This window comes from Archocentrus centrarchus, chromosome 3, assembly GCF_007364275.1.
Source record: "Archocentrus centrarchus isolate MPI-CPG fArcCen1 chromosome 3, fArcCen1, whole genome shotgun sequence".
Lineage (NCBI taxonomy): Eukaryota > Metazoa > Chordata > Actinopteri > Cichliformes > Cichlidae > Archocentrus > Archocentrus centrarchus.
Genome location: NC_044348.1, coordinates 35097244 through 35122026, shown reverse-complemented (window position 1 = coordinate 35122026; position 24783 = coordinate 35097244). Strand labels below are relative to the sequence as shown.

Sequence of the window (24783 nt, the reverse complement as noted above, 5' to 3'; positions counted from 1 at the left end):
GGATAGATGGTAACTGAATTCAAAAAGTTTTCATGAATTCTATATTCATTATACTTCTTTTTCTTCTTCTTTCTTTCACTCATCTCCACCTACTCCACCCTGCCTGCACTCCCTTCTTCACCTCTCTTCTGCACTGTCCATGGTTGTGGATGGTTGATCCTCATTGATCTGCCTTCACTGCCCCGGTCCTTGCGGCTTGATTTTTGCATGTGTCTCCCTCTCATTCACAGACTCAGAATTGACTAAATTTCAAAATAAACTATGACAGCCACCTCATTTCATATCTAATATCACTCTCAGCTGCATGCATGCAACAAGCTGTGCAACAAATTTCACAACCTTTTCTTTTGGAACGTGAAGAAAATGTGTGAAATTTTGCACAGTTCTCTGGAAAGAGTAGGAAATATCAAAGAAAACAAAATTGCATAAATGCCCAGAATATTGCATAAGGACAGCCACATTCCAGATGCGTCCACTCATGTTTGGTATTGTAAACAATGCATCATGCAGTATGCCAACAAATGAAATATTATCCAGGTCCACAAGAGCCAAGAAAAGGCAGTGTAGGAGGCTGAAGGTAAGTGATGTAAGGCAGCTTTCATCAGATTAACTGTTCCTGTTTTGTACATTTATGTGTAGAGAATCCTTGTTATACTTTTTAAATTCATTGCTTTTATTTTAAAGTAAAAGTAACACATTCCTTAAGTGTTAATCAAAATTAGAAATTTGAATGTTTGAAATTAACAATGGAACAATGGATCTAAAGACTAATGAGGAACTAAACAAACTTGAATGAAACTACCAGGTCGGTATTTAAATGATAAAGTAAATTATAAATAATTGCTAATTATAGTAAAAGAGTAGAGTTTTAATGAGGTAAAATAGATAATACTATGGCTTTAAATTACACCCTCTTAAAATAATAGACTGAGTAATTTTTTTTCAGGTTTTTCAGAAAATATAAAACACTGTACCAAATATTGACACCATGAGTCGTTTGAGACGACGTGAGTCCATTATTTTAGGAAGGTGACGTAGAAATATTACCGTAAAAAAAAACACATGGAGACGTTCTGCTGGTCGAGGATCTGCCTCCCCCTGCTGGGAACATGCCGTTAACACAGCTGTCAGCGCGCTATCAAAATGGGCGGGGTCCGCTCCACTGACCAATCGCTGTGGCCCCATAGCGTTACCAGGGAAACGGTTTACGAGGCTGGAAGACGCCAGGAGACGGTGGGAGGCAGCAGCGCACGAGCAAACAGGGTCTGAAGCTAACAGGCTAATAGGCGCTCCAGCGACCCTTAAAATATTTAAAACTGTCGTTCACGTTAAATATTAAACGTTACGCTCGGCGGTTGGTTCACAGTCACCGCCCCCCTCCGTCTGCTGGAGTGAGAGCCAGCATGGCAGCAGCGGTGTCTGGCTAACTGCGGCTCGTTAGCAGCTTAGCACGCTATCTGACGAGCTAATCAGAATTTTATACCAGTCACAGTTTCTTCCGTAACAGCGGGCTCGGCCAGGCCGCTCGACAGTGGACGAGCTCGGCTCCGGGATAGAGCGAGGACTGCCGCTACCTATCGAGATGGATGTGAGTTAACAGCCGGGGTACCGGGACGGTGTGGCCCAGGTTGGTGGATCTCTGTGATTTCCCCCAACAGCGGGCTGCTGTTGGTGGATCTCTGTGATTTCCCCCAACAGCAGCCCGCTCCCCCAGGGCCAGGGGGACGGCAGAGCTTCACGCCGCTGCTCAGGCCCGCGCTCCGGTATGAGATGAGGTTCAGGGGACCGGTTAACCAGGTGGGCTGCCCTCTCGTACATGAGCACCCACAGCAGGTGGTTCGGTGTTGAGGTGGCTGTTGGAGCTGAAACCAAATAATTTGCTGATAAATCATGCGCTGCTGCTGTGATCATTCATTAATGTTTCATTCATTTCTTTTGCATCGTTCGCTCAGTTACTCCATGAATGACCTGCTCAGCTGCAGCAGGTAGAAGGCAGCGTCAGGGTTGTTGGTTCCAGCTGCTCAGCAGGAGCATTTGATGTTGTTCTTCTAAATACATGTAAAACCGAACATATAAAGATCTTAGACCATCTATTATTACTTCAGTAATAAACCACTAATATAACAGGGTGCTTAGCTGCTCTATGAAGACATCAGCGCTCAGATGGTGATTAGTTAACCAGAGACTAGAAAAACAGGAGCTAGAGAATTCAGAGCTGCAGCGGTTGGATTATGAAATTTGACTGCAGCTATTCTGATGTTCAGTTCTGCTGTTAGATCATCTGTTTACTGTCTCAGGTTAGGCAAACCGAGGTGTATGCAGACTGTTATCACAGGCAGATTGATGAAGAAATTAACCAGTGGATGGACTGAAAATGAAAATATACCCTGGACAAAAAAAAGCAGTTATTTGATGAGGTGAATAATTTGGGGCAAGTGCATAATTGTTTTATTACGACTTCACAGACTCCACCTCATGTTCAGATGGCAGAAAGGTGGAAGCTGTGAGTGTGTGTAGAAAACTGATTACTGCTTACTGGACTGATGGCTTCAGATAACTGCTGGCTGCAGCTGTGGTTGTGTTGTACAGTGTGATGGTGCAGAGCTGTTGTTGGTCTGTGTGTTGTTGCTTGAATCAGAGCCTCTGTTCTCTCTCTGTTTCCTTTGCAGCTCAAACTCATTGATCATGAAGCGGCTCTTTATGCAGCTTCAGCCTGCAGCCACGCTCTCGCTCATGTGATGGAGACCACGCTCTGTGCCTGACAACAATCGGCAGCTCTTTGATGCTGGATGTGTGTTCAGGATGGACGTGTGCTGTAGGAACCCAAACCGGACGGCGCCGGTCGGTGAGGACGGCCCACGGCGAGCAGACGTGCCGCTCTGCTCTCGGACCAACGGCTGGAGCTGGCCTCCGCACCCCTTTCAGCTGCTGGCCTGGCTGCTCTACATCTACTTCGCCGTCACCGCATTCGGCATATTCGTCCCCCTGCTGCCTGCGCACTGGATCCCTGCGGGCTACATCGTATCCTTCCACTGCACGGACACATCGCCGCTGCTCCACTAGCAGCGAGGTGTACGGTTAAACACATGAGAAGTTCCTTCTATACCTGTAGCATTTTTTTATGAAAAAAAAGTGAATTTTTACTCTTAATATAGTCTTTCCTCAAAGTATGGCGCTGTATTCACAGAATAGTGGAGATCTTCTCTCAAAGGCTTATGACTCTTCCTCTGAGTCTTCGTTCACAAAATATGATCACGTATTATTTTAACTGCATCATAATTCAGGTGAGTTCTCATATTTTTCCTCAAGTGTCCTGGATACTTGGTTGTACAGTCGGCAGTCTATGACTTATTCATTCTGTCTGCTGGATTATTTAACACAGACAGTGTAAAGTCTGGCAGTGTGAGGGAGCTTTTTCTGTTGTAGAGTCTGGTGTCGCCTACGATATAAAAAAATGAGTACAACTTGTTTTCTTGCTTCTCTTCATATTTAAGTTTAAAACGTCTGATAGTATTGAGTAGTTGTTACTGACTGGACAGAGAGTGATGAGGTCGTACTGCTCCGGCGTTTCTGCGTGTCATTCCTGATCTGTGTGTCAGTGTACGGGCGTCATGTTCGTGTGCCACCTGTTCGTCCACGTCATGGCCGTGTCCATCGACCCGGCCGACTACAACGTCAGAACGATGAGCGTCAGAGGCCCGGTCCCTGTGTTCGACCGCTCCAAGCACGCCCACGTCATTGAGAACTGCCACTGCTACCTGTGCCAGGTCGACGTGTGAGTAACAAACAGCCGCTCTTAAACGGACGTCTGCTGCATCACGTTATCGACCCCGAAACTGTTGCAAACCTTCGTCCTAAAGATTAAAAAAAGCCCAAATGTCCTCTGAGCTCACGACTTTAAAACTCAGCAGTGACGAGCTGTGCCGATGAATCAGCAGCAGCAGGGATAACTGTTACAGCTCACGGTTGGTTCAGCCGGGTGATTCGATGCTCTGATCGCAGCATCAATCACTCTGTGGAATATTGTTTTAATAAGAATCTGTACAGATCATTTTTACAGTTTGCAGTTACAATTGTAGCTCAGCAGTTAACTTTTACAGTAATATCAATGATCTTTTTTCTTCTTTAGTGAAATATAAACTGAAGATTTTCCCTTTGTGTATAAAATGTGCTGTGTTAGGTGAGGGGCCGGCAGATTTATAGTGCAGCAGTAGTGACACAGCGTATAGGTAGTGATTTCTGTAGACAAATATAACAAAGCTACCTAACAGTCTAGTTTACCAGTAACTTAGTTAAGTTGACCCTGTAACTCTTCAGGAGCCTGTGTAATAAAACTGAACCAGAAAATATTTCCTGCCTGGGATGTTCTATCTTGGCTCGAGCTTTTTAACTAATTGCTTAAAGTCGTCCTTTTCCATCCACCGTTTACTCTTCCTGTCATCTGGAGTGCAGCTGGCGAGAGATGCTTTACTTCTGGGTCAGATGGCACCAGCTGCTACCATCTGCTCCTCGCCTCCTTCCTGACCTGGTCGTAGTTGACGGTGGTGAAACGAGTTTGTTGTTTCCTCCTTTAGTGGGAACAGTTTTCATGTTTCACTGTGTTGTTTTGGAAGCTGTTGAAGTAGCTCCCTTTTTTAACTAGTGCATCATTATCGGAGGCTGACATGATGCTCTCGCTCTCAGACATGTCATTGTGTGCTTGGGAACGTAAAGATACGGTGTTACTTGTTAGCAGAGACAAGATGCACAGAGATCCTGGCATGGAAGCCTAGACTTTACCGACGATCATTACGGAGGAACAAAAACACACCAGCCATTAGTTTTCCCAGACTTGAACCAACTCCCCGCGAGAGGGAAAACTTTATTCACGCCCACCAGTGTATACCACATGTCAAAAACAACACGCCTCATTGGCTGTCGGCGTCCTCTGCCACATTAATATTTAACAAAAATAACTTGTCTGTAAACAACAGGAAACAAACATGCCTTTTGCACAATTGAGAGCATATCTGCCAACACCCCCACTTGCTCTCACATTGTCATTCTTTCAAATAACAAAAACATGAGGTTTCTTTCCTTACACTGTATACACTGATACACAATCAACCTCCAAAAATAAACCTTTCAAACTTAACCAGCTTAACTTTTGTGGCAGGTTTTGTCATCACATCTGCTACCATCTCATCTGTTGGACAATAACTCAAAATAATTTTTCCCTCATTCACAGTTGACCTTACAAAGTGATACTTTATATCAACGTGCTTACATCTCTGTCTGGTAACAGGATTCTTTGCCAATGCTATCGCACCTTGGTTATCTTCATAAACCTTAAACGGTGCATATTGCTGTCCATCGATACCTTCTAATAGTTGTAGCAGGTACAGACACTCTTGCACAGTTGCAGCTAATGCCATGTACTCAGCTTCACAGGTAGATAAAGCAACAGTGGATTGCTTTTTGGTTTTCCATGAGATCAAAGGACCATTCTCACTCAGACTTACACAATATCCAGTTGTGCTCCGTCTGTCAGTTAGATCTGCTGCCCAATCTGCATCACTGTATGCTTGGACCTTCAGTTTCTCATCACATTTTCTGTAACACAGTTCTTTCTCAGATGTCCCCTTTAGGTATCTCAGTACATGTTTTACTGTAGTCCATTGTTCCTCAGTTGGCTCAGTGAAATACTGTGACAGTTTGCTTACTACAAAACTCAAATCTGGTCTTGTGCATGTAGCCAAATAGAGCAGGCTACCCACTGCCTCTCTATATTTCCTGACATTGTCCATCATGTCTGCACCATCCGTGTAGCTTACTTTCTGTTCACAGGGTGTCACTCTGGCTTTACAATCTTGCATATCAAACCTTGTAAGTATTCTTTCAACATATTTTTTCTGTGACATTCTTACACAGTCATCACTCTGGTCAAAATCTATACCAATGAAATGTTTCAGTTTACCCAAATCTTTCATTTTGAACCTTGCTGTGAGCATTTCTTTCACAATAGTCAATGCTTTCACATCACTGGCTGCGATAAGCAGGTCATCTACCCATATTATCAAGATCACTTTCTCATTTTCTGTCACCCTTGTGTAAACACAATGGTCAGCAGGATTCTGCACAAAGTTGTTTTCACTCAAATATTCATGCAACATCCTATTCCAATTTCTGCCTGATTGCTTTAGCCCATACAGTGACTTTTTCAACTTGCACACCAATCTTTTATCGGTGTCGGATTCCACCTCATAACCTTCTGGCTGTTCCATGTATATCTCATAATCTACCGGTGCATGTAGGTAGGCAGTTTTAACATCCATCTGATGTAAAATCATGTTTTCTTGCGCTGCCTTTTGCATCAATACTCTGATACTGGTCAGGTTAGCAGTAGGAGAAAATGTTTCCTCATAATCTACACCCATCTTCTGACTGTATCCTTTGGCTACGTATCGTGCCTTGTATTTTTCAGTTCCATCTACATTGTTTTTGATTGCATATACCCATCTACCCCCCACTGTTTTCTTACCCTCTGGCAAGGTGGTTAAGGTAAATGTGCCATTTTCTTTCAGTGACTCCATTTCTTCATCCATTGCACCTACCCATTTCTGAGAGTCAGATGACGTTACTGCTTCTCTGAATGTTAGGGGTATGTTACACATAACTCTGTAACAATAATCCATGTTAGTCAACACTTGATCACCACTGTCCTCACCAGTTACATATTCACTCAAATATTCTGGCTTTTTCCTCACTCTGGAAGGGTAACGTGCAGCCTCATGGTTTGTCTCACACTCTTGTGACTGGTTGTTCACCTCAGGCATGGTTACTGGAAGCTGACATTGAACATCAGTATTTTCTCTAGTCTTGCTAGTCCTGTTTTGTACCTCAAAGTCATCATCATCACCTGGCATCATGTGAGTTTGTGTCTCTCTCTCTACAGTTGTTTTGATAACAAACTTCACCAGTCTGTGCTTCTGTACCTTCCCACTGTTAGGGTAGTAGACCATGTAAGCTGGACTATTCTTGTCATAGCCGACAAAAACTCCCTTCTCACATCTCGAGTCTAGTTTCCTCTTGTTCTGTCTGTAAACATAACACACTGTCCCAAATCTCTGCATCCTAGAAAGGTTTGGTCTTCTTCCTGTCAGCATTAGATATGGTGTCTGTTTTGTGCGTTTGTTAAAACATCTGTTCCTCACCACAGCTGCGGTTTGTACTGCATATGTCCATAACTCCTTAGGTAACTCACTCTCTATTAGCATACACCTGGCCATGTCAAAGAGTGTGCGCCAGTTTCGCTCGGCAGTACCATTCTGATGTGGCGAGTATGGTGCTGAAGTCTCATGCCTGATCCCATTTTTTCTGAGAAGTGCCTGGTAATCCTTCCCCATAAACTCCGTTCCATTGTCAGATCTGATACATTTAATTTGCCCATATGGGGCTGTATCAGCCACAAATTTCTGTGTTGCTTGTGTTGTGTCGCTTTTACTTTTCAGAAAATACACAAACACTGCACTGGAATAATCATCAGTGAATGATAATGCAAACCTATATCCATCTTTGGATTCTGGGTCTACTGGTCCTGCTAGATCTGTGTGCACCAGTTCTAGAGCAGCCTTGGCTCTTACATCAGGCTCCCTGTTCCTAGTCTGAATAAACTTCCCCTGTGTGCATACCTGGCAATGTAGGGCTGATTTATCAGTTTTACCTTTGATTGTCATACCATTGACAACACCTTGTAATTTTTGAATGTCATCATAATTGCAGTGCCCTAATATTTCATGCCATGTTTGCATGTCATAGCAACCGTTACACTGGTCATCACTTTTGTTCACTGTTTGCAAGTAGTACAATCTGTTATATTCATATATGGGAAACTTTGTACCGTCTCTGTGCTGTAGGGTATTTTTCTCTTGCTTGAAAATAACAGTTGCTCCGCTGGAAGTAGCTGCTTTTACAGAAAAGATGTCCTGTGGGTATGAAGGAATGTACAGTGCCTGCCTCAGAGTTGTTTTGTGGCACTGCCCCCTGCTGTCGATCAAGCAAACCTCTGCATCTCCTCTGTGCTCTGCGACTCCGTTGCACTTCGTACCATCAGCCAGCTCTACGTAGTGTGTCTTGGCCTGGAAGCTGTCATCGAATTTTACAAACTTTGCAATATCCGTAACGATATGCGAAGTTGCTCCCGTGTCCACCATCAGACCTTTCTTTTTGACGCCACGCCCTGACTGGATCCCTGGATCCTCGTCGCTCGTCCGGAATGCATAATCCTTGCCGCTTGGTTCCTCAGAAACTTTTCGCGCGTTGTCCCGTCGCTGTTTCCCTCTGCAGGTTGCGTCCCGATGTGTAGAGCTTTTACACTCACTGCACCACTGCTTGCGCTGACACATTCTGGCTTTGTGTCCCCTTAATCCACATCTGAAACACACAATGTCTGTATTCCCGGCTCCCCGGTCATTTGGAATTTCAGACGCGGGTTTGTCACCCGGCCGTGCTCCTGCTTTCATGACATTATCCGCCGATGCTACGGTGCGCATTTTCTCAGTGTCCTCATAGCTCCGCAGTTTAGTTTTAAATTCTGCAAAGGTCACTGTCACTTCACTTTGTGTGATATGGATAGCAAACGGTCTAAATGAATCTGGCAGTCCCTTTAAAACCATTGCTATCAATAACCCATCACTCAATGTCTCACCAGCATTTCTCAGGGCAGTGATGGCGGCCTCTGCCCGTATTACATACTCAGTCACACTCTCACTGGTAGACTTTTGGAGTGAAGTCAGTTCTGTATACAGACTAATTATGCGAGGCTTTCCTTTACCTGCATAATAGTCCCTTAGGATCTTCAGCGCTTTCTGCCCATTGTCCGCCGCTTCTCGCATCACTAGAGACAAACTTTTGTCATCCAGGAACTGGATCAGCTCCGCATATGCCTCTGCGTTTTTCGCGCTGTCCTCTTCTTCCTCGACGCCGGCAGGCTGCTTCAGAATGATATCTTTCAATCCTTGCAATCGAAGATGGCCCAAAAATTTCGTCTCCCACAGTTCATAGTTCTTTTCATCTCCGTCAAAAACTAGCCGAGACCAGCGGTTATTTGACTCGGCGACCCGTCGACTCATGGTGTTAGCATGCTAACTCTCACCGGACACGCTGTACGTTGCGACGTTTCTTTCGGTGGAAAATCACTTGACAACTTTCTCTGGGCAAGTCTAAGCTATACTGGGCCCATAACCTGTTAGCAGAGACAAGATGCACAGAGATCCTGGCATGGAAGCCTAGACTTTACCGACGATCATTACGGAGGAACAAAAACACACCAGCCATTAGTTTTCCCAGACTTGAACCAACTCCCCGCGAGAGGGAAAACTTTATTCACGCCCACCAGTGTATACCACATGTCAAAAACAACACGCCTCATTGGCTGTCGGCGTCCTCTGCCACATTAATATTTAACAAAAATAACTTGTCTGTAAACAACAGGAAACAAACATGCCTTTTGCACAATTGAGAGCATATCTGCCAACATTACTACATCACTGATGGCATCACACTTTTATATAATGTAAAAATTTAAGCCGACATTATTGCAGACTATATGATGCAGCACAGCCCTGCTGCACACAGACAGCTGCAGGCACTGCACTTCATTTCTGTTGTAAGGAACGCATGCATAAGTCAGACTACACAGAACCTCACGGTCCGGTGACAAAAGTGGATCCTGGCAGAGTTGTGTATGTGGAAACTGTAGCGGGCCTTTATATCCCTTAATGTGCACCAGAATGACGCAGGCAGTTATTCCTGCTGAGGCTGTGGTGATGGCTTTAGATGAAATCAGGGTTTATCTACCACGGAGCATGAAGGTCTGTTAAAAACAAAAAGCATCTGTTTTCTATTAATCCTGAATGATCCGAGGTTAATCAGAACCACACTGTGGACTGCTGCCAGCAGGTGGTGCTAACACCAGCTGAAACGTGCTGATCGTGCTTCCCTGTGGTCGGTTAATAGCTGAGATGTGGCTAACGGGGATCATCCCGCTGTAGTTACCTGAGCTGCTCTTGGAGTTTTCACAGGCGTTATGGCCCTGCTGAGGATCCCTCACAGGAGGACGGTCTCTGCAGGCTGCACAAACACACACATGCTCACACAAACTGCCTGTTAGCAGCTCAGCTTTGTTGTAGCAACATGAACATGAACTGAAGCTGGATTTATGTTGTGAGCTGTGTCCCATGCTCTGGATTGTCGCTGTCCAGTCACACTCTGGTGCGTTTAAGTTGTATTTAAGCATGTGTGTTGGAAAGATTTGTCCCATAAATTAAAGTGGAAGTCTTGTAGATTTACTAACGGGTTTACAAAGGTTAATTTACAGCCGCAGACTTTGGAATTCTTTGTGAATGTCACAAAGTCAGAGTCTTACTGATCCTAATGTGAGGTCATGGAGCTTCTGCTCACAGAACTGAAAATGTGTCGTGTTAAATTGATTTTTGATTGATTTTCCTCCCCTGTGCTCCACCTTTCTCTGTAACCTTTTTTTAAACCGTGCACTGCAGCCATGAACTTTTCTAGACGTTACCTAACAAATTGCAAGTGTTGTTCTCAGTCTCGGTCAGACTGGAGCTCAGGTGGTCTTTAACCTGTCAGCCCTCTTGCACAAAGTCAGCGTGATGTCCAATTGCACCAGCTTTGCCCACGTTCAAATAGTACAGTAGAGACTGTTCGTCCTGCATCTTCTATCCAGGCAGCATCCATAGGAATTCAGGTCCTTGCAGGGCTACCGTATGTAACCAGAAATCCCCTCTGAACCCTACGCAGTAACCTACGACATAACCTGATGTGCACCCGATGCAGCCTGCAAAGATTGTGATTACCGCGTAGGGTTCAGAGGGGATTTCTGGTTACATACGTAAGCCTCGCAAAGACCCTGCGCAGAAGTCTAAATCAGGCCTTACCTAAATCCACTGGAGTATTTCTATTAATTAGAATCTGAATGTTTCTAATCTTTCCACATCTCACACGTGCTTCATGTCTGAAGGACTTATCCCGACCTGATTCTCCCATCATTTTCCATAGTTCATTATGTGCAAACAGCTTATGGTTGGGGTTTTTTTGGACTGCAGATCTGAAGGAACCTGAGCTGGTCACCCACCAGACTCTGTGTGTAGACATTGTAAATGTCAAGAGGAATTAGCTGTTTCCCTGCGTACTCACTCGAATGAAGTGCACATGTTTAGATTGAGTGTGAGCCGATTGTCATCTTTGATATGAATCAGAACAGACCTCCAGAGAAACGACAGCTCAGGAGCTGCCTCAGGTTGTCGGTGCATCTGCATAGCAGACAGGAGCTGCTCACTGCTGAATTCTGCCGCTTTTAAGTCTACATTTAAATATTTTACTGGCTTGAGGGGAGCAGGGAGAGGTGATGTGAAGTTAATTGCAGTGTTGCATAGTCCTCCGCAGCTGAATGAAGCTCAGTTCCTGAGCGTGCTGTAAATAATGGAGGTGCTCAGAGAAGCCGAGCTACAGTGACAGCCTCAGAAGAAAAGGGTCAGTGGGCTGGTCTCCGGAGGCCTCAGAGAACTGGGTCACAGGGACTCTTACAAACTGTAAACCTCCTATCAGACATGCATCCTTCATCATACATCGTTTCCCATAACTCTCATTTCTGAACATCACAGGCACGATGACCCAGAATCTAAAGAGCAATGCTAAAGGGGGCTCATTGTACTTTTATGCTGTTCCTAGAGTAGCTTTGCATGACTCCCAATTACACATAATGATATTTATCTTATACAGACCCCTGTGCAGTTCTTCCCCCATCTGAAACAAGCTTTTTGAAAACAAAGTGAAACAAGCTTTCGGTCAGTTTTCTTCTGATAGGCTGTCCCTCAGAAACAAAATGAAAGAAATTTGGACAGCTGTGTGCCTGAGATAAGGACATCTGCTGAAACTGAGCTCACATATACTGACCTCAATATTGGAGACTTTGGCCATGTTTAATGTTCAGTTCAATTCAGTTTTATTTATATAGAATCAAATCACAACAACAGGCATCTCAAGATGCTTTTTATGGTCGAAGACACATCGTGGAAGAGAGTCAGAGGTTAATAATAACTAATGCTGGTTTAAACCTCTAAATGCTAAAGTGGTATATAAATATGTGGGAGCTGGTTCCACAGAAGAGGGGCCTGAAAGCTGAAGGCTCTGCCTCCCATTCTACTCTTAAGTATCCTAGGAACCACAAGTAAGCCAGCAGTCTGAGAGCAAAGTGCTCTGTTGGGGTGATACGGGACTATGTGAACATCCAGCACTCTGACAGTATAAGGAAAAAATGCAAAATAGGTCACCGTTAAACTTCTTTGATCAAAGTCTTCTGTGCAGCAGAGACGACTGTAACTATCACCGTGACAACAGCAGGATGTGAAGCTCTGTGATTGGCTGTTTATGTAACGGTTTATTTACCATTTGAGTTTTAAGAAACTGAGTCACAAAACAAACATCCTCACACACATCAAAGCAAATGTTACTGCTGCTGCTTCAACACATCAGTAAGGTCATCGAACATGTATGTTCATGAGGTTCATGTGTGTTACACTGGTACACATTCCATGTACTAGTACTAGCACATTAGTACCCGGTTGTAAGTACAGATGCTCAAATGAAGTCAGTATATTAATCTGTGCATTGTGTTGTTTCAGGGGACCAAAGTCGAAACATTGTAGCGCCTGTAACAAATGCGTGGCGAACTTTGACCATCACTGTCGGTGGCTCAACAACTGCGTGGGCAGCAGGAACTACAAGTGAGTATTGGTTTGCTTTTCTGTGGAGGAAGCTGTCACCTGCACTGCTTTACTCCCAACAAACAGCTGTCTCTGACAGGGAGGCGGCGCTGTTATACAGCTCTGATCGTTTCACGCCCCCTGCTGCTGCACGTCTGACTCTCTGGGACTTTTAAAGTCTTCAAAACGCCAAAGTCACGACAGACTAACAGAAGGAGGCGGCTGCCATACGATGGGGAGGGGGGGTGAATCAGAGGACGTGTCGTGACTGATGTGGCTCAGTGAGGAGTTGAATGTGGGTGTTGTCGTTGTTTTGGTGACTCTGTGCTCCTGCCTGTGCAGATTCAAACACAGTCTCAGTGTGTTTAACATAAAACCGAGTCAGCGGCATTTCCAACAGTCTCCCCTAAAATCCTGCAGTAACACATGTGTCAATGTAGCAAAATGCTTTTTAAATATTTTAATGAATACTTTTTAAAGCTATATTTCTGTATATGTATGCTCACTAGTACTGTGTGTAGTAGTGTGTGTACTGAGCAGTGCCGTGTGTCCTGCAGGTTGTTCCTCCACAGTGTGATCTCAGCTCTTTTGGGGGTTTGCCTCGTTCTTGTTGTGGCCTCCTACGTCTTCATCGAGTTCTTTCTGGACCCCACCAAACTCCGCACCGACAAACACTTCCTGGGTAAGATCTGACCTCTGACCTTGTACCACAAAGAAACTGTGAGTCTGTCGTGTCCATCAAAGCAGTTCCTCCCAAATTTCTGACATGCTGCATTTCAGAAGCTGTAGAGAAGCTGCAGCTGTCTCACACAACCAGTGGTTGAAGCGTGAGAGCAAAAGCTGTGCGTGGAGACTAACTGCTAACCTTTTATTTTTAACATGTTCGTATTTCGATCCAGATCTCATTACATTATATGAATGAAAACCGAGCATCAGGATGGGGAAGAAAGGTGTTTAACGGACTGAATGTTGGTGCCAGACGGGCTGGTCTAAGGATTTCAGAAACTGCTGATCTGCTGGGATTTTCCCACTTAACCATCTGTAGGGTTTACAGAGAGGGATATGAAAAAGGGAAAATATCCAGTGAGCAGCAGCTCTCTGAGTCAGAGGAGAAGGGCCAGGCTGCGTCGAGCTGATAGGAGAGAAACAACCACGGTATGCAGAAGAGCATCAGCACAGCATATGAAAGTTTAAAGCAGCAGAAGACCACGCTGGGTGCCACTCCTGTTAGCTAAGAACAGGAAACCGAGGCTACAGATCACACAGGCTCACCAAAACCGGACATTAGAAGACTGGAAAAACGTCTGGTCTGATTCTGGGAATCTGGGATATACTACATGAAAGCATGCATCCCTCCTGCCTCAAATGTTCAGACCGGTGGTGGGGCTGTAATGGTGTGGGGGATATTTTCTTGGCACCGCTGGGCCCCCTAAGTACCAACTGAGTGTTGTTGCTGACCACGTCCAACCCTTTATGACCACAGTCACAGATCAACTCTAACTGGTTGCTTGAATGTGACAATGAGTTCACTGTAGTCAATGGCCTCCACAGTCACCACATCTCAGTCCAATGGAGCTTCTTCAGGATGTGGTAGAACAGGAGATTTACATCATAGATGTGCATACGACAAACCTGCAGCAACTGTGCGATGCTCAGTACGGACCAAAATCTCTGAGGAATGTTTCCAGCACCTTGTTGAATCCATGCTATGAAAAATTAAGGCTGTTGAGGCAAACGGGGGTCAGAGTGTCCGGGGTGACCTGTGAGTGAAGGATGACCGCAAGAGTGAAAGGGAGGGTTTACAAGATGGTAGTGATGTATGGTTTGGAGGTGCTGGCGTAGGGTGAGAGGCAGGATACACCTGGTCACCAGTTTACTGCAGGGCCAACACAGAGAGATAGAGACCAGTCACATTCACACCTACGGCCAGATCTCAGATTAACCTGACCCCACTCACTGTGGACTGTGGGAGGAAGCCGGAGTACGCTGAGAGAATGGCGAGGACATCAAACTCCACACAGATGGAGTCAAACCCAGGACGATGGTGCTAACCACCCTGCATATAAACAGTGTCATAATTATTAGTAAAATAAAATCAGATTTTTGTGTTAAATTTTCTCATGAATCTCATGAATATGGGCTGAAGGATGGATGGTTGTAGGTGACACTCGCACATGCAGTGTTATCAGAATGATGTTTGATGAGTGATCATTGAACTGTTTGTAGTTTATGTCTCCAGTCAGATTCTTCTAGCTCAGCAGCAGCAGAGGGAGGAAGGTGGAGAAGGATGACTGATGTCCTTCATTCTTGTGTTTTGATGTGAGGAGTTTGATTCAGTTTGTTGACAGCTTACGTTTGTTTCAGTGAAATGTTACTGATTTTTGCTGCTCTGAAGGGCACTGTTAAACATTTATTGTTTCATTCAGACTAATAATAAGAACAGAAGTATTAGCAGAACTGTGTAAGGAGTACTGAAAAGATAATTATGACACCCTGATACTGGGCTGTTATCAGGCCATTCATCCAAATGCTGCTCTCACTGTCCAGTGTTTTTGTGTCCTGCAGTGAGGAATGAGACAGGTGTGTGGTTCGTCTTCCTGCCCGTGGCGCCTCTCAGGTCGGCAGCGCCGGTGATTCCCGTCCTGGCTGCCATCACGATCGCTCTGGGTCTCCTGTCCTCCGTGTTGCTCTGCCACTTGCTTTGTTTCCACATCTACCTGAGTAAGAAATAACACACCTGGCTGTCTGTCCACCTGTCACATCTGTTTAAAAAAAAAAAGAAGCTTTTCCTTATTTTCTGTCCTGCATTTAAACTTAGAATGTCAGTGTGGTCCCTGTGAGGCTTCGCAGCCTTTTTTACAATGAGCTGATTTCAGCTCCTCACAGTTCTCTGCTTCTACAGTCGTCTGCTACAGGTGCAGCATGCACCTGTAAATACAGGCAGTACAGTTCACAGGCCGTACGTGCTGACCCTCTGAAGGATTCGAGCCTTAGCCAGTTAGGGAGGGGGAGTCTGCACCCACACCTTTAAGACAGTGTTTTAATAATAAAGAGGTTTTCCTGTTTTTCTGTTTTTGTTTTTTTTTATTGCTCCAATCAGTCCTTCGTTCTGGACCTGATGCACTTCATAATGCAGCCTCAGTGGAAATGAGCACGAATCCTCAGTTCGCCCTCTTCTTTAAACACAGTATGAGGTTTCAGCGGTCTGAGGCGGCCCTCCTCTGCAGCGCCACAAAACAGAGAGACATTTCTGCTATATCACACGTTTGAATATTGATTTAATTACTCAGCAGCATGAAGCTTTTTTTCCTTCCTCATCTGCTCTCACAGAGTTCATTAAAGTGATTTTGTGGCAAATACACAATAAATTTGTGTTTTCACCCTGTGTTGCTGCTGCGAGTCTCTGTCAGTATTTCAGAACAAAGCCTGTGTGTGTTTGTGTACACCTGTGTACACCTGTGTACACCTGTGTCTCTGAGGACCAGATTTAGACACTGAGAGAACATTTAGTCCACGTCCTTTCTTTCCTTACAGACAGACATTTAAAGGCCATTTCAGGGGTCTGAGATGCCCTGTATGTGTGTTTGTGCGTTTCAGTGTGGAACAGGCTCAGTACTTATGAATACATAGTGCGGCAGCGCCACCGTGTGGACAGCACAGACTCGAGGAAACCAGGATCTGTGAGGGAGACTGCAGTTCCTTCAATCCTCAAGGTAACTGACTGTGTTACTGAAAGGAGGAGTCTGGTTTGGGCAGGGTTGAGTTCATGGTCTGAGTCTTTGTCCTCTGCTGCCCCCCCCCCAGGATGTGAACTACTCAGGGACTCTGGGTTACACCAACCCTCAGCTGGACGTGCAGGAACCTACGGCTGTGGCTGTGCAGGGAGAGGCAGAGTAAGTGTCAGCTCCTCCCGTTCTGCTTCAGATGGACGGGTCTTCCTGCTGTGCTGTGATTGGCTGAGGCGGGCTGACCGGGTCCTGACACGTCTCAGTGAACAGCCGACAACAGTTATTTCATCACGGGCGGGGGCCGGACCTCGTCACCATGGACACGGTTTTCTTTGCAGAAAACAAAGTGCAACATGAAATTTTTTTTGGCTTCAACTTTCAGGAGGCAAACAAAGTGTGTATTGTGTGTGTGTGTGTGTGTGTGTGTAATAAATAAGCCCACTCACTGTAACGTTTGCCCTGAATCCTGTCTGCCAGAGACAGTAGGAGAAGGAGACACAAACTAAAACAGCAGACATTAGTTTCAGTTCTTAATCACATCTGGAATCGATTCTTGTCCAGTTAAACTGTTCTGGTTCCAGTCCGTCGGCTCCGAGGTTCACTGGTCGACAGTCACGGCCACATCCTGCTGCACCACAGCTGGAATAAGAATAATGTAAATAAACACTGTCTTCTTTACCTGACATCGCCCTCAGGTAAAGAAGACTCGTGCTACTTTTCATTAACATTCTGACCTCTTTCTCACCAGCATGGTGCCGGTTCTGTTTTGGTGCCTTTGAGAAGCAGCCCACATTTTTTAGGTTAGAAACCCACGTGTTATGTAGCATTACTACCAGAAATTCATTCATTTATCAGGTGGGCTGAATTTGTTGTGGTAGCCCCTCAGATAGCCGATGATGTCAGTGACTCCAGTGTTGGGCTCTGTGGTTCAGACTGGGCACCAACACCGTGCTGGAGAAGGAGATATCTGTGTTTCACACATCAAAGTGGCTGCATTCAGGACTGTGTGTGTGTGTGTGTGTGTCTGTCAGGTTCCTGGCTAATGGCAGAGTGAGGAGCGTATCCAGTTCTGTCATGGAGGAAGAAGCTCCGCCCACCGTCTCGACAGAGATGAAAGCAGCACACACACACCGACACACACAGGTATAAACAGACTCACACAGACTGTGGAGGTCTGACGGGATTTAAAGAGAGGAGGTGACAGTGAGGGAGAGGGCGCCTAAAAGTCTCCTTTGTACTTTTGTTCTTTCACAGAAGAAAAAGAAGAAGAAGGTGCGTAAAGTCCCAGCAGAGGTGACCAGAGAGCGCTGCCCGACCACAGCCCCGCCTCCCGGTACGGACTCACCTGTGTTCTCTAACCTGAAGCTGAAGGCTGTCAAAGGGCCGCTGCTCTGGAACAACTGTTTAAGTGACCTCCTGTTTGACAGTTAATGGTGTTAACCTGGGGCCCCTGTGGAGTGTTCACATGCAGAAGTGAAACTCTGATGGCAGAAGCTGTGATGTTGGAAAACACTTGTGACTCAAATGTCATAAAACGAGTCCTGTGGCGAGCAGAGAGGATCCGGCTGAGCTCACAGTGGAGAGCAGTTAGTACAGAAGTGACCCTGGAAACAGCTTTCAGCATAAAAAGCTGAGTGCTGTGATCAGCTAAATAACACAGGATTAATCAGCAGTAATAAACAGATGGCAGCTAAAAGAAAAGAACATTGTTTGTATTTACTGATCGTTCCCACATCTGACAGTCCACTAAACAACAAATCCATCTATGGCATTTATTTAGAGAGGTCAGACTTACTGACACCAGCTGATTAAGCACTGAAACCAAGTGAAAAAGTTCCTGAACATCTGTCAGGACGAAGGAGCTGAACTGAGCAGAAACAGAGTCGTAGTTCCTTAATTGAACACAAAGCTTCTGTCTGCCCCACCTTCAGACAGCAGATCCTGTGACTGTAACGAAGGGTGGAGGAGCAGCTCAAAGATAGGGGAGAAAAGAATGACCTAAAAAAAAGGCACGTGCAGCTGCACACTGATGCTGCAGGTCGTGTGCCCAGCCTCGGGTCACTGAGCGCAGATTTCAGTCTAAACTTTACCTGTTCTCAGGATCCAGCTGCCGTTTATCCATTTCAGAGTGTCACACAGGATTTTACTCTCCACATGCTGACTCCACTCCACGGTTAAAGCATCACAGATGTTCACAAGCATCGTGTTCAGACCTGTAGTGATGTTGAAGCAAATCCAAACATGTGATATTGATTTCTGCTGCTGCTATTTTGGTTATTGCATTTCCCGCACCTGTTGGAAAAACCTGGAAAACTTGGACTGGGGGTGGGTGATTTTCTCCCTAGTCTGATCGTCCTGTTGTCCAGTAGTGAGATTGCTGGGGGAAGGGGCAAATGTACCCCCCTTTGAGGTAGCTGTCAACCCTCCAAAATACATACTGTGTGGAGGAAACACAACAAACACAACACCTGCTGGCTTACTTGTGGTTCCTCGGATACTTAAGAGTAGAATGGGAGGCAGAGCCTTCAGCTTTCAGGCCCCTCTTCTGTGGAACCAGCTCCCAGCTTGGATTCAGGAGACAGACACCCTCTCTATTTTTAAGATTAGGCTTAAAACTTTGTGACTGTTCTGTTGTGATGTGCTGCAATTGGATTTGAATTGAATTGAGGGAGAGACGCACACAGATCCACACGGGGGAGTTTAATTCCCACTTCCATCATGATGAGAAAGAATCAGTTTGTTCCCAGCAGTGCTGTAATTAACATCCATCAAAGGATGATATCAGCTGACTGGTTAAAATGTTACTGGCTGTAATAAATAAGAACAACAGACAGAAATGCTTCCCTTTGTTTTTCTCAGTTTGGAGGATGAATCCGTGTTCACGCACACACATTTCAAAGACCGCAACTTAAACTGAAGATGACTCTAATAGTGTGATAATAATAATTTAATGCATTAATAGATAAATGTGCTAAAAATATTGCTTGACTGGAAACTCTGAGCATCATCGATTGAGCTCCTCGTCAATCAGCACAGCCCCGACCTGGAGGCTCTCCACCCCTGGAAAACATTCAGGTGTTTCCTTCAGGTTAGAGTCGGATCTCAGGCAGCAGATGGTGGTGTTTGATGTTCCAGTAATTCAGATCAAAGAGCAGCTCATACACAGAGTAACCGTTTCAGTCTGCATGCTCAGTGTTGTTCGTGATTTGCTCAGCGGTCCTTTGATCCTCTGAGCCGTCTTCAGGAAGTGAATTTCTTCTGTTCCTGTTTTGTTTGTCCCCAGCAGAGCCCAGCGGTGTGTCCACTGTGTCCCTGGGTCAGCGGCTTCCTTTCCCAGCATTCCCCCTGAGGGCCTCGCTGCCCCCCCTGGCCTCCACTCCAGGCCCCGTCCAGGCCGCCGCACCTCCTGCCGAGTACCACTCCGACTCTGCGGAGTCTCTGGAGGAGATCCCGGTGGCGTTGGCCAAACTGGGCTCTTCAGCTTCTGGGGCAGACGGCTCGACCTCTTCGCACAGGCCCGTCCCGGCATTCCCCCTGCCCTCCCCACAGCCCAGGACTAAAAGGAAGGCCGCCTCCTCCCGCGCTAAGAACGCAGTGGAGCTGAGGTTCGAGATGGCCACCACGCAGCCTCCCTTAGTGTTTGTCAGCCGGGCCAGCGGAGAGGTCGCTGAGCTCCAGGAGGAAGGCCTCAGCCTGGGCAGGAGGAAGGCTGGACCGAGGCTCGGACCCGGGTCCAGACCAGCGTCCCGGACGTCGCTGGGCTCAGGTGCTCCCTCCTAGATGGAGGAGTACTCTGAGCAGACTGCCACTCTTCATCTTTTTACAATCCCTTGTTTGCACAACTCTTTTACTTTTATTCTGAAGGGTTTGTATCACTCTATTTATTGATTTAATTTTGAAAGCCAAAGCTGACTTCCTGTCTGCGTCTTGATAAATGAAGGACCTTCAGTTGTTTTAAGTGTTTGTGTGTCTGTTCCTGTGGAGATTTTATGGACACCTCCCTGTTGTTTTTACCGTTTCCTGTTATTGCTCCTCTGCTGTAACATGGTCCCCATGGTAACGCTGAAAACCTGAACTCCAGAAAGGCCAATAATCAGTCAGCGAACACATCGGGAAATAATGAGATGAGTAACACCGAGCCGGTAACTGAAACTCAGACCTTCAGTGATTTAAAGTGTGATCAGGACAGCGCTGCGCTTTAAGCTTCTGCTGTTTGTGTAGCTCCGCCCCCTGCCCCCTGATTGAATCGCTTTAAAGGAGCATTTCAGCATTTAGTTCGTTCCAGACGTCGAACATGTGAGTCGGTCTTTGGTTTCCCCTCACCTCCAGTCTTAAGTGGAAGCTAATTGGCTGTTGCTGCGTAGTTGGAGTGCAGTGTGAGGGGATCAGACCAAATGTGAGCTCCTTCAGCCACAGTCACACCCGAGCGAAGCAGCGTGAAGTCAGGAGTGCTGGGAGCAGTTCTGTCTCAGCAGGAATCCGTCACTAAATGCTGAACTGCTCCTTTAAAAGTGTCACTTTTCAGACCCTCACATGAGCCTGAGCGGCCGTGTGGAGGCTGTTTCACCTGTCAGCTGATTTAATAAAGAATGAAAAGCGGTTCATTTGCTACATGTTTATATGCAGCTGCTGCTCCTGAGGTCCAGATGTTGGTCTGGAGATTTGCTGCACTCTCTGCTGTGGCTGCTTGTTAATGCCTGAAGAGTTACTGCAGCAGCTGGATCTTCAGTTTGGAGCCACGTCATCCGTTCACTGAGAAACTTCAGATCATTGTTTCGGTAAAAATGCTGCAGCTGAACTTCATATTTTTGTTTCATATATGTAAATGTGGGTCTGTCCCAAAAATGAGTCGTCCGTCCACATAAAACACGTTTAAGAGACGCAGATTTGTTCAGCCTGCGTAGAGACTGTATATAAAAGATGGACACACAAACCCTAACCCTGACATCACTGTTTGTTTGAACTTTTTAAACTTTTTTAAGCCTCAATTTTAGCATTTTTGTCATCACTGTCAGAAGTGACAAAAAAGGTCAAATAAATTTGGAATAACCTTTAAACCCTATGCTTTTGTTTCATCCGTTTTCTGCACTGCTGTCCACTTTAGGGTCGCGGGGGGGCTGGGGCCTGTGCCTGCTGTAATGGTGCGAGAAGCAGGGGTACATCCTGGATGGGTCACCTGTCCATCACCGGGCTTCTTAAAATTAGTTTTATGAGATCTAAATAAATAATCCTTTATTATAGTCTTTACATAACTGAGAGCCATTATCAGCGAGGACGGGTCAAGAGCAGAAATGATTGCATAAATGAAATGACAGCAGCAACGGTAAAAATGGGAGTTTTATGCAAAGAGAGCAAAGGAAGAGTCCTACAGGTCCCAGTCATCTCCACCTTCTTATACACCTGGGAACCCTGGACCCTCACAGGAGGAGAAAGTCAGTGGAGATGCAGCGTCACTGCATGATCCTGGGCGTCACTGAAGTTCACAGGATCACTGAACAGGTCCATGTGAACATAACTGAACAGTACGTGCATGTAAGATCTGACGAACCGGCCCAAACAATCCTTAAAGAAACGCTCCAGGCAAGCGGCTCAGAGGAACACGGAGAAAACATCGAGGAGTGGACACGGAAGACCTTTCCAGAGAGCGGATTGCCAGGGAACTCGGGCCCACAGTTTGGAAATGATTAATTGAGGAAAAATAAACGCTGGTTTTCTTCCTCCTACACTTTTTGGATTAAAGAGTTTCAGGTTGGACCTTCGGGTGCATAAAACAAACATTTAATGATTGAGAGCTGTGGGGAGCTGCGCCCAACATGTGCTGTTTTCTGCTGTTTGATGTGTGCGATGATTCATTGTTAGGAGAATAAATGTGAGCGGTTCTGTCGATGAGTCCCCTGGTTCAGCCGTCACGCTGCAGCTGTTTGTGTTTCCAAAATCAGAGGTGCTCAGCGAGTGACACGAGTGCTGAAGGTCACAGGAACACACACTCTAACACACACAGCGGTTACACACCGGTCCTTCACAGACACACACGGCACAGGACTCATCAGACATGAACTTAATGCATCATATTTATCACCACGTATCTGCAGGAGCTTTTATTTTGACAGGCTGATAATGTGTGTGCGTGTGTGTTGTTGCATGTCATCATCCCTCCACGATGTGAGGAGGCGTTGCCTGGGCAACCAGTCATGTCAACATAATAACAATGTCAATCAAAGAGGAGTGGCAATGAGAAGTACGCAGCACACACACATTCATCACTGGGTGTTCCTGTGGCGACACCCGAGAGCTGTCACTGAGCACACACACACGCTGATGTTTGTGTGTCTCTGTCAGCAGTCACTTCAACACGCTGCCGCCTCAAACACCAAATATTGTCATGTTTTCCTCCCACGCTGACTTGTGTGATCGTTCTCCCACCTGCTGCTCTAAAAGCTGCAGCGCTAACAGGAAAAGAAGAAAACACCACGAGCAGCTTCTGTTTTTTTAATATGTGGCAATCAAAGAATTACACAACCTCACCTGATTTAAGTTTGCCTGATCGCCCCTTTAAGGTCATCTTCTCACGCATCTCTGGACGGCTTCCAGCATCTGCAGTATTTTTAGATCGCTCCCTGGAAGTCCCGAATGAGAAGAGGACTTCCACGGAGTGGTCAAAAAATAGCAGATGTGCTGAAAGCGGTCCAGAGATGGAGCTTTCAAATGGAGATCGGGCATTTAAATCAAAGTTACAGGCCTCTGATCGCACCTTCTGTGTTTGCTTCAGTACTTAAATAATAAACATGTTGCATGTGTTTCAGAATGAATTTGTCTGGTGTCTCATGCATGTGTTTGAATAAACATCAGTTGTGTTGTTCTGCTCACAACGAGGATGTCAGATCCAAGAGTGCGGCCGTGGCTATTTCCTGGAAACTGTTCTAGCCAAAGTCTGATGTCCTCTCCAGTCATATGACTGTGTCCTTGCAGGTTGTCCTGGAGACCCTCGTCAACATGATGTAACTCAGCACCAACAGCTGCTTCCTGCTGACACACCCGCTGCCATGAGCTCACTTCCTGCTGCTCACAGACACACACTCACACTCTGTGACCTATTGTTCTCTGCAAATGCAGAAAGTAAACAGTGTGTTTAGCCTCCTAAACAGGATGAAACAGACATCACGGCTGAGCTCACTCCGTCCATCAAACTGGGACCAAAATGATTCATCAGTGACCTCAGAATCTCAAACAAACACTTATGGAAGCAAACCAATGAAACAGCAGCCAATCAAATCTGTTGTTCTGGGGCTGATTGATCAGCTTCGTCGGTCAGTGAGGTTATCAGACGTTCAGAAACACTGAATCAGAGAAGAAGAAGCAAACCTGCTGAGATGCACTGAGAACCTGCAGCTCCTGATGGAGCATCTTCAACCTTACTGTGTGTGTTCCTTATAGGTGATCATTACTGTGGTTGTTGTATCAACACTTCAGGTTCTCTCCACAGAAAGAAGAAGTGAGCACAGGTTGGCTCGATTATCTTCTCACTGAGCAGCGATGCTCTGACTGTTACACTCAGCGCTGGTTCCACATGCTGTGATGAACCAGCATCTGCCATGCACTCCCACGCTGGCAAAACCCTGATGGGTTTATTTTATCGTGCTTTTATTGAATCGATTTGATCCTTTTCCTTGGTGTCATGGTTTGAACATTTATCTGTAAGGAACAGAAACTCAATCAATTATTAAATGGTCTAACGGGCTGATTGGTGAGTCCCAGCATCGCTGCACAACAACACGACCTAAACAGATTTATTCCAGCAGCGTCGCTCAGATTTTAAAAAAATCACAGTTTTATTGTCCTGCTGTGTGGATTTGCTGCTATATTAGTTCTTCAGTATGTTTTATTGTGTTTTCTGTTGTACAGGTGAGGATGGATGACTCACTGCTGCAGACCAAATGGACCTGCAGGTACAAATAAAGTGACCTGAATCAGAATCAGCATAGACTGTACATAAAAGGTGGAAGTGCTTCATTAATAATGTTCGTTTTGTTTGTTTTTTTGTTTGCTTTTTTACTCTCGCGCCTGGAGCCAGGCTTGGAGAGGAAATGCACACCTCAGAGGAGACGTGGGCTGGAGGCCCACCGTCTGCAGGAGGCGCTGTAGGGGTTGAGTGTAGTGTGTGTCGGGCATCAGCCAAAGGTGGAGCCCCTTGGGGAAGGAGCCTGATGTAGTACATAAGGTTGAGAGACACTGGCTAGATATAGTAGGGCTCACTTCAACCCACAGCCTGGGCTCTGGAACCAGTTTCCTGG

The 24783-nt window shown here is 45.8% G+C and overlaps 1 protein-coding gene across 7 annotated transcripts; it reads left to right on the top strand.

Moving 5' to 3' along the window:
- Positions 1-1197: 1197 nt before the first annotated feature.
- Positions 1198-21537, top strand: zdhhc1 (zDHHC palmitoyltransferase 1). 7 transcript variants are annotated; one of them, XM_030720615.1, is made up of 12 exons: positions 1198-1263; positions 2298-2417; positions 2670-3021; positions 3600-3775; positions 12684-12785; positions 13322-13446; positions 15330-15485; positions 16362-16477; positions 16569-16657; positions 17524-17635; positions 17747-17825; positions 19776-21537. In XM_030720615.1, the coding sequence occupies exons 3-12, from the start codon at positions 2803-2805 to the stop codon at positions 20270-20272; spliced, it is 1671 nt and encodes a 556-aa protein (XP_030576475.1). In that variant the 5' UTR covers positions 1198-1263; positions 2298-2417; positions 2670-2802; the 3' UTR covers positions 20273-21537. The 7 variants fall into 7 exon arrangements, with proteins under 7 accessions (XP_030576475.1, XP_030576484.1, XP_030576467.1 ...); XM_030720607.1 differs by having other exon boundaries at positions 1212-1588; XM_030720630.1 differs by having other exon boundaries at positions 1212-1797; positions 19779-21537.
- Positions 21538-24783: the final 3246 nt, after the last annotated feature.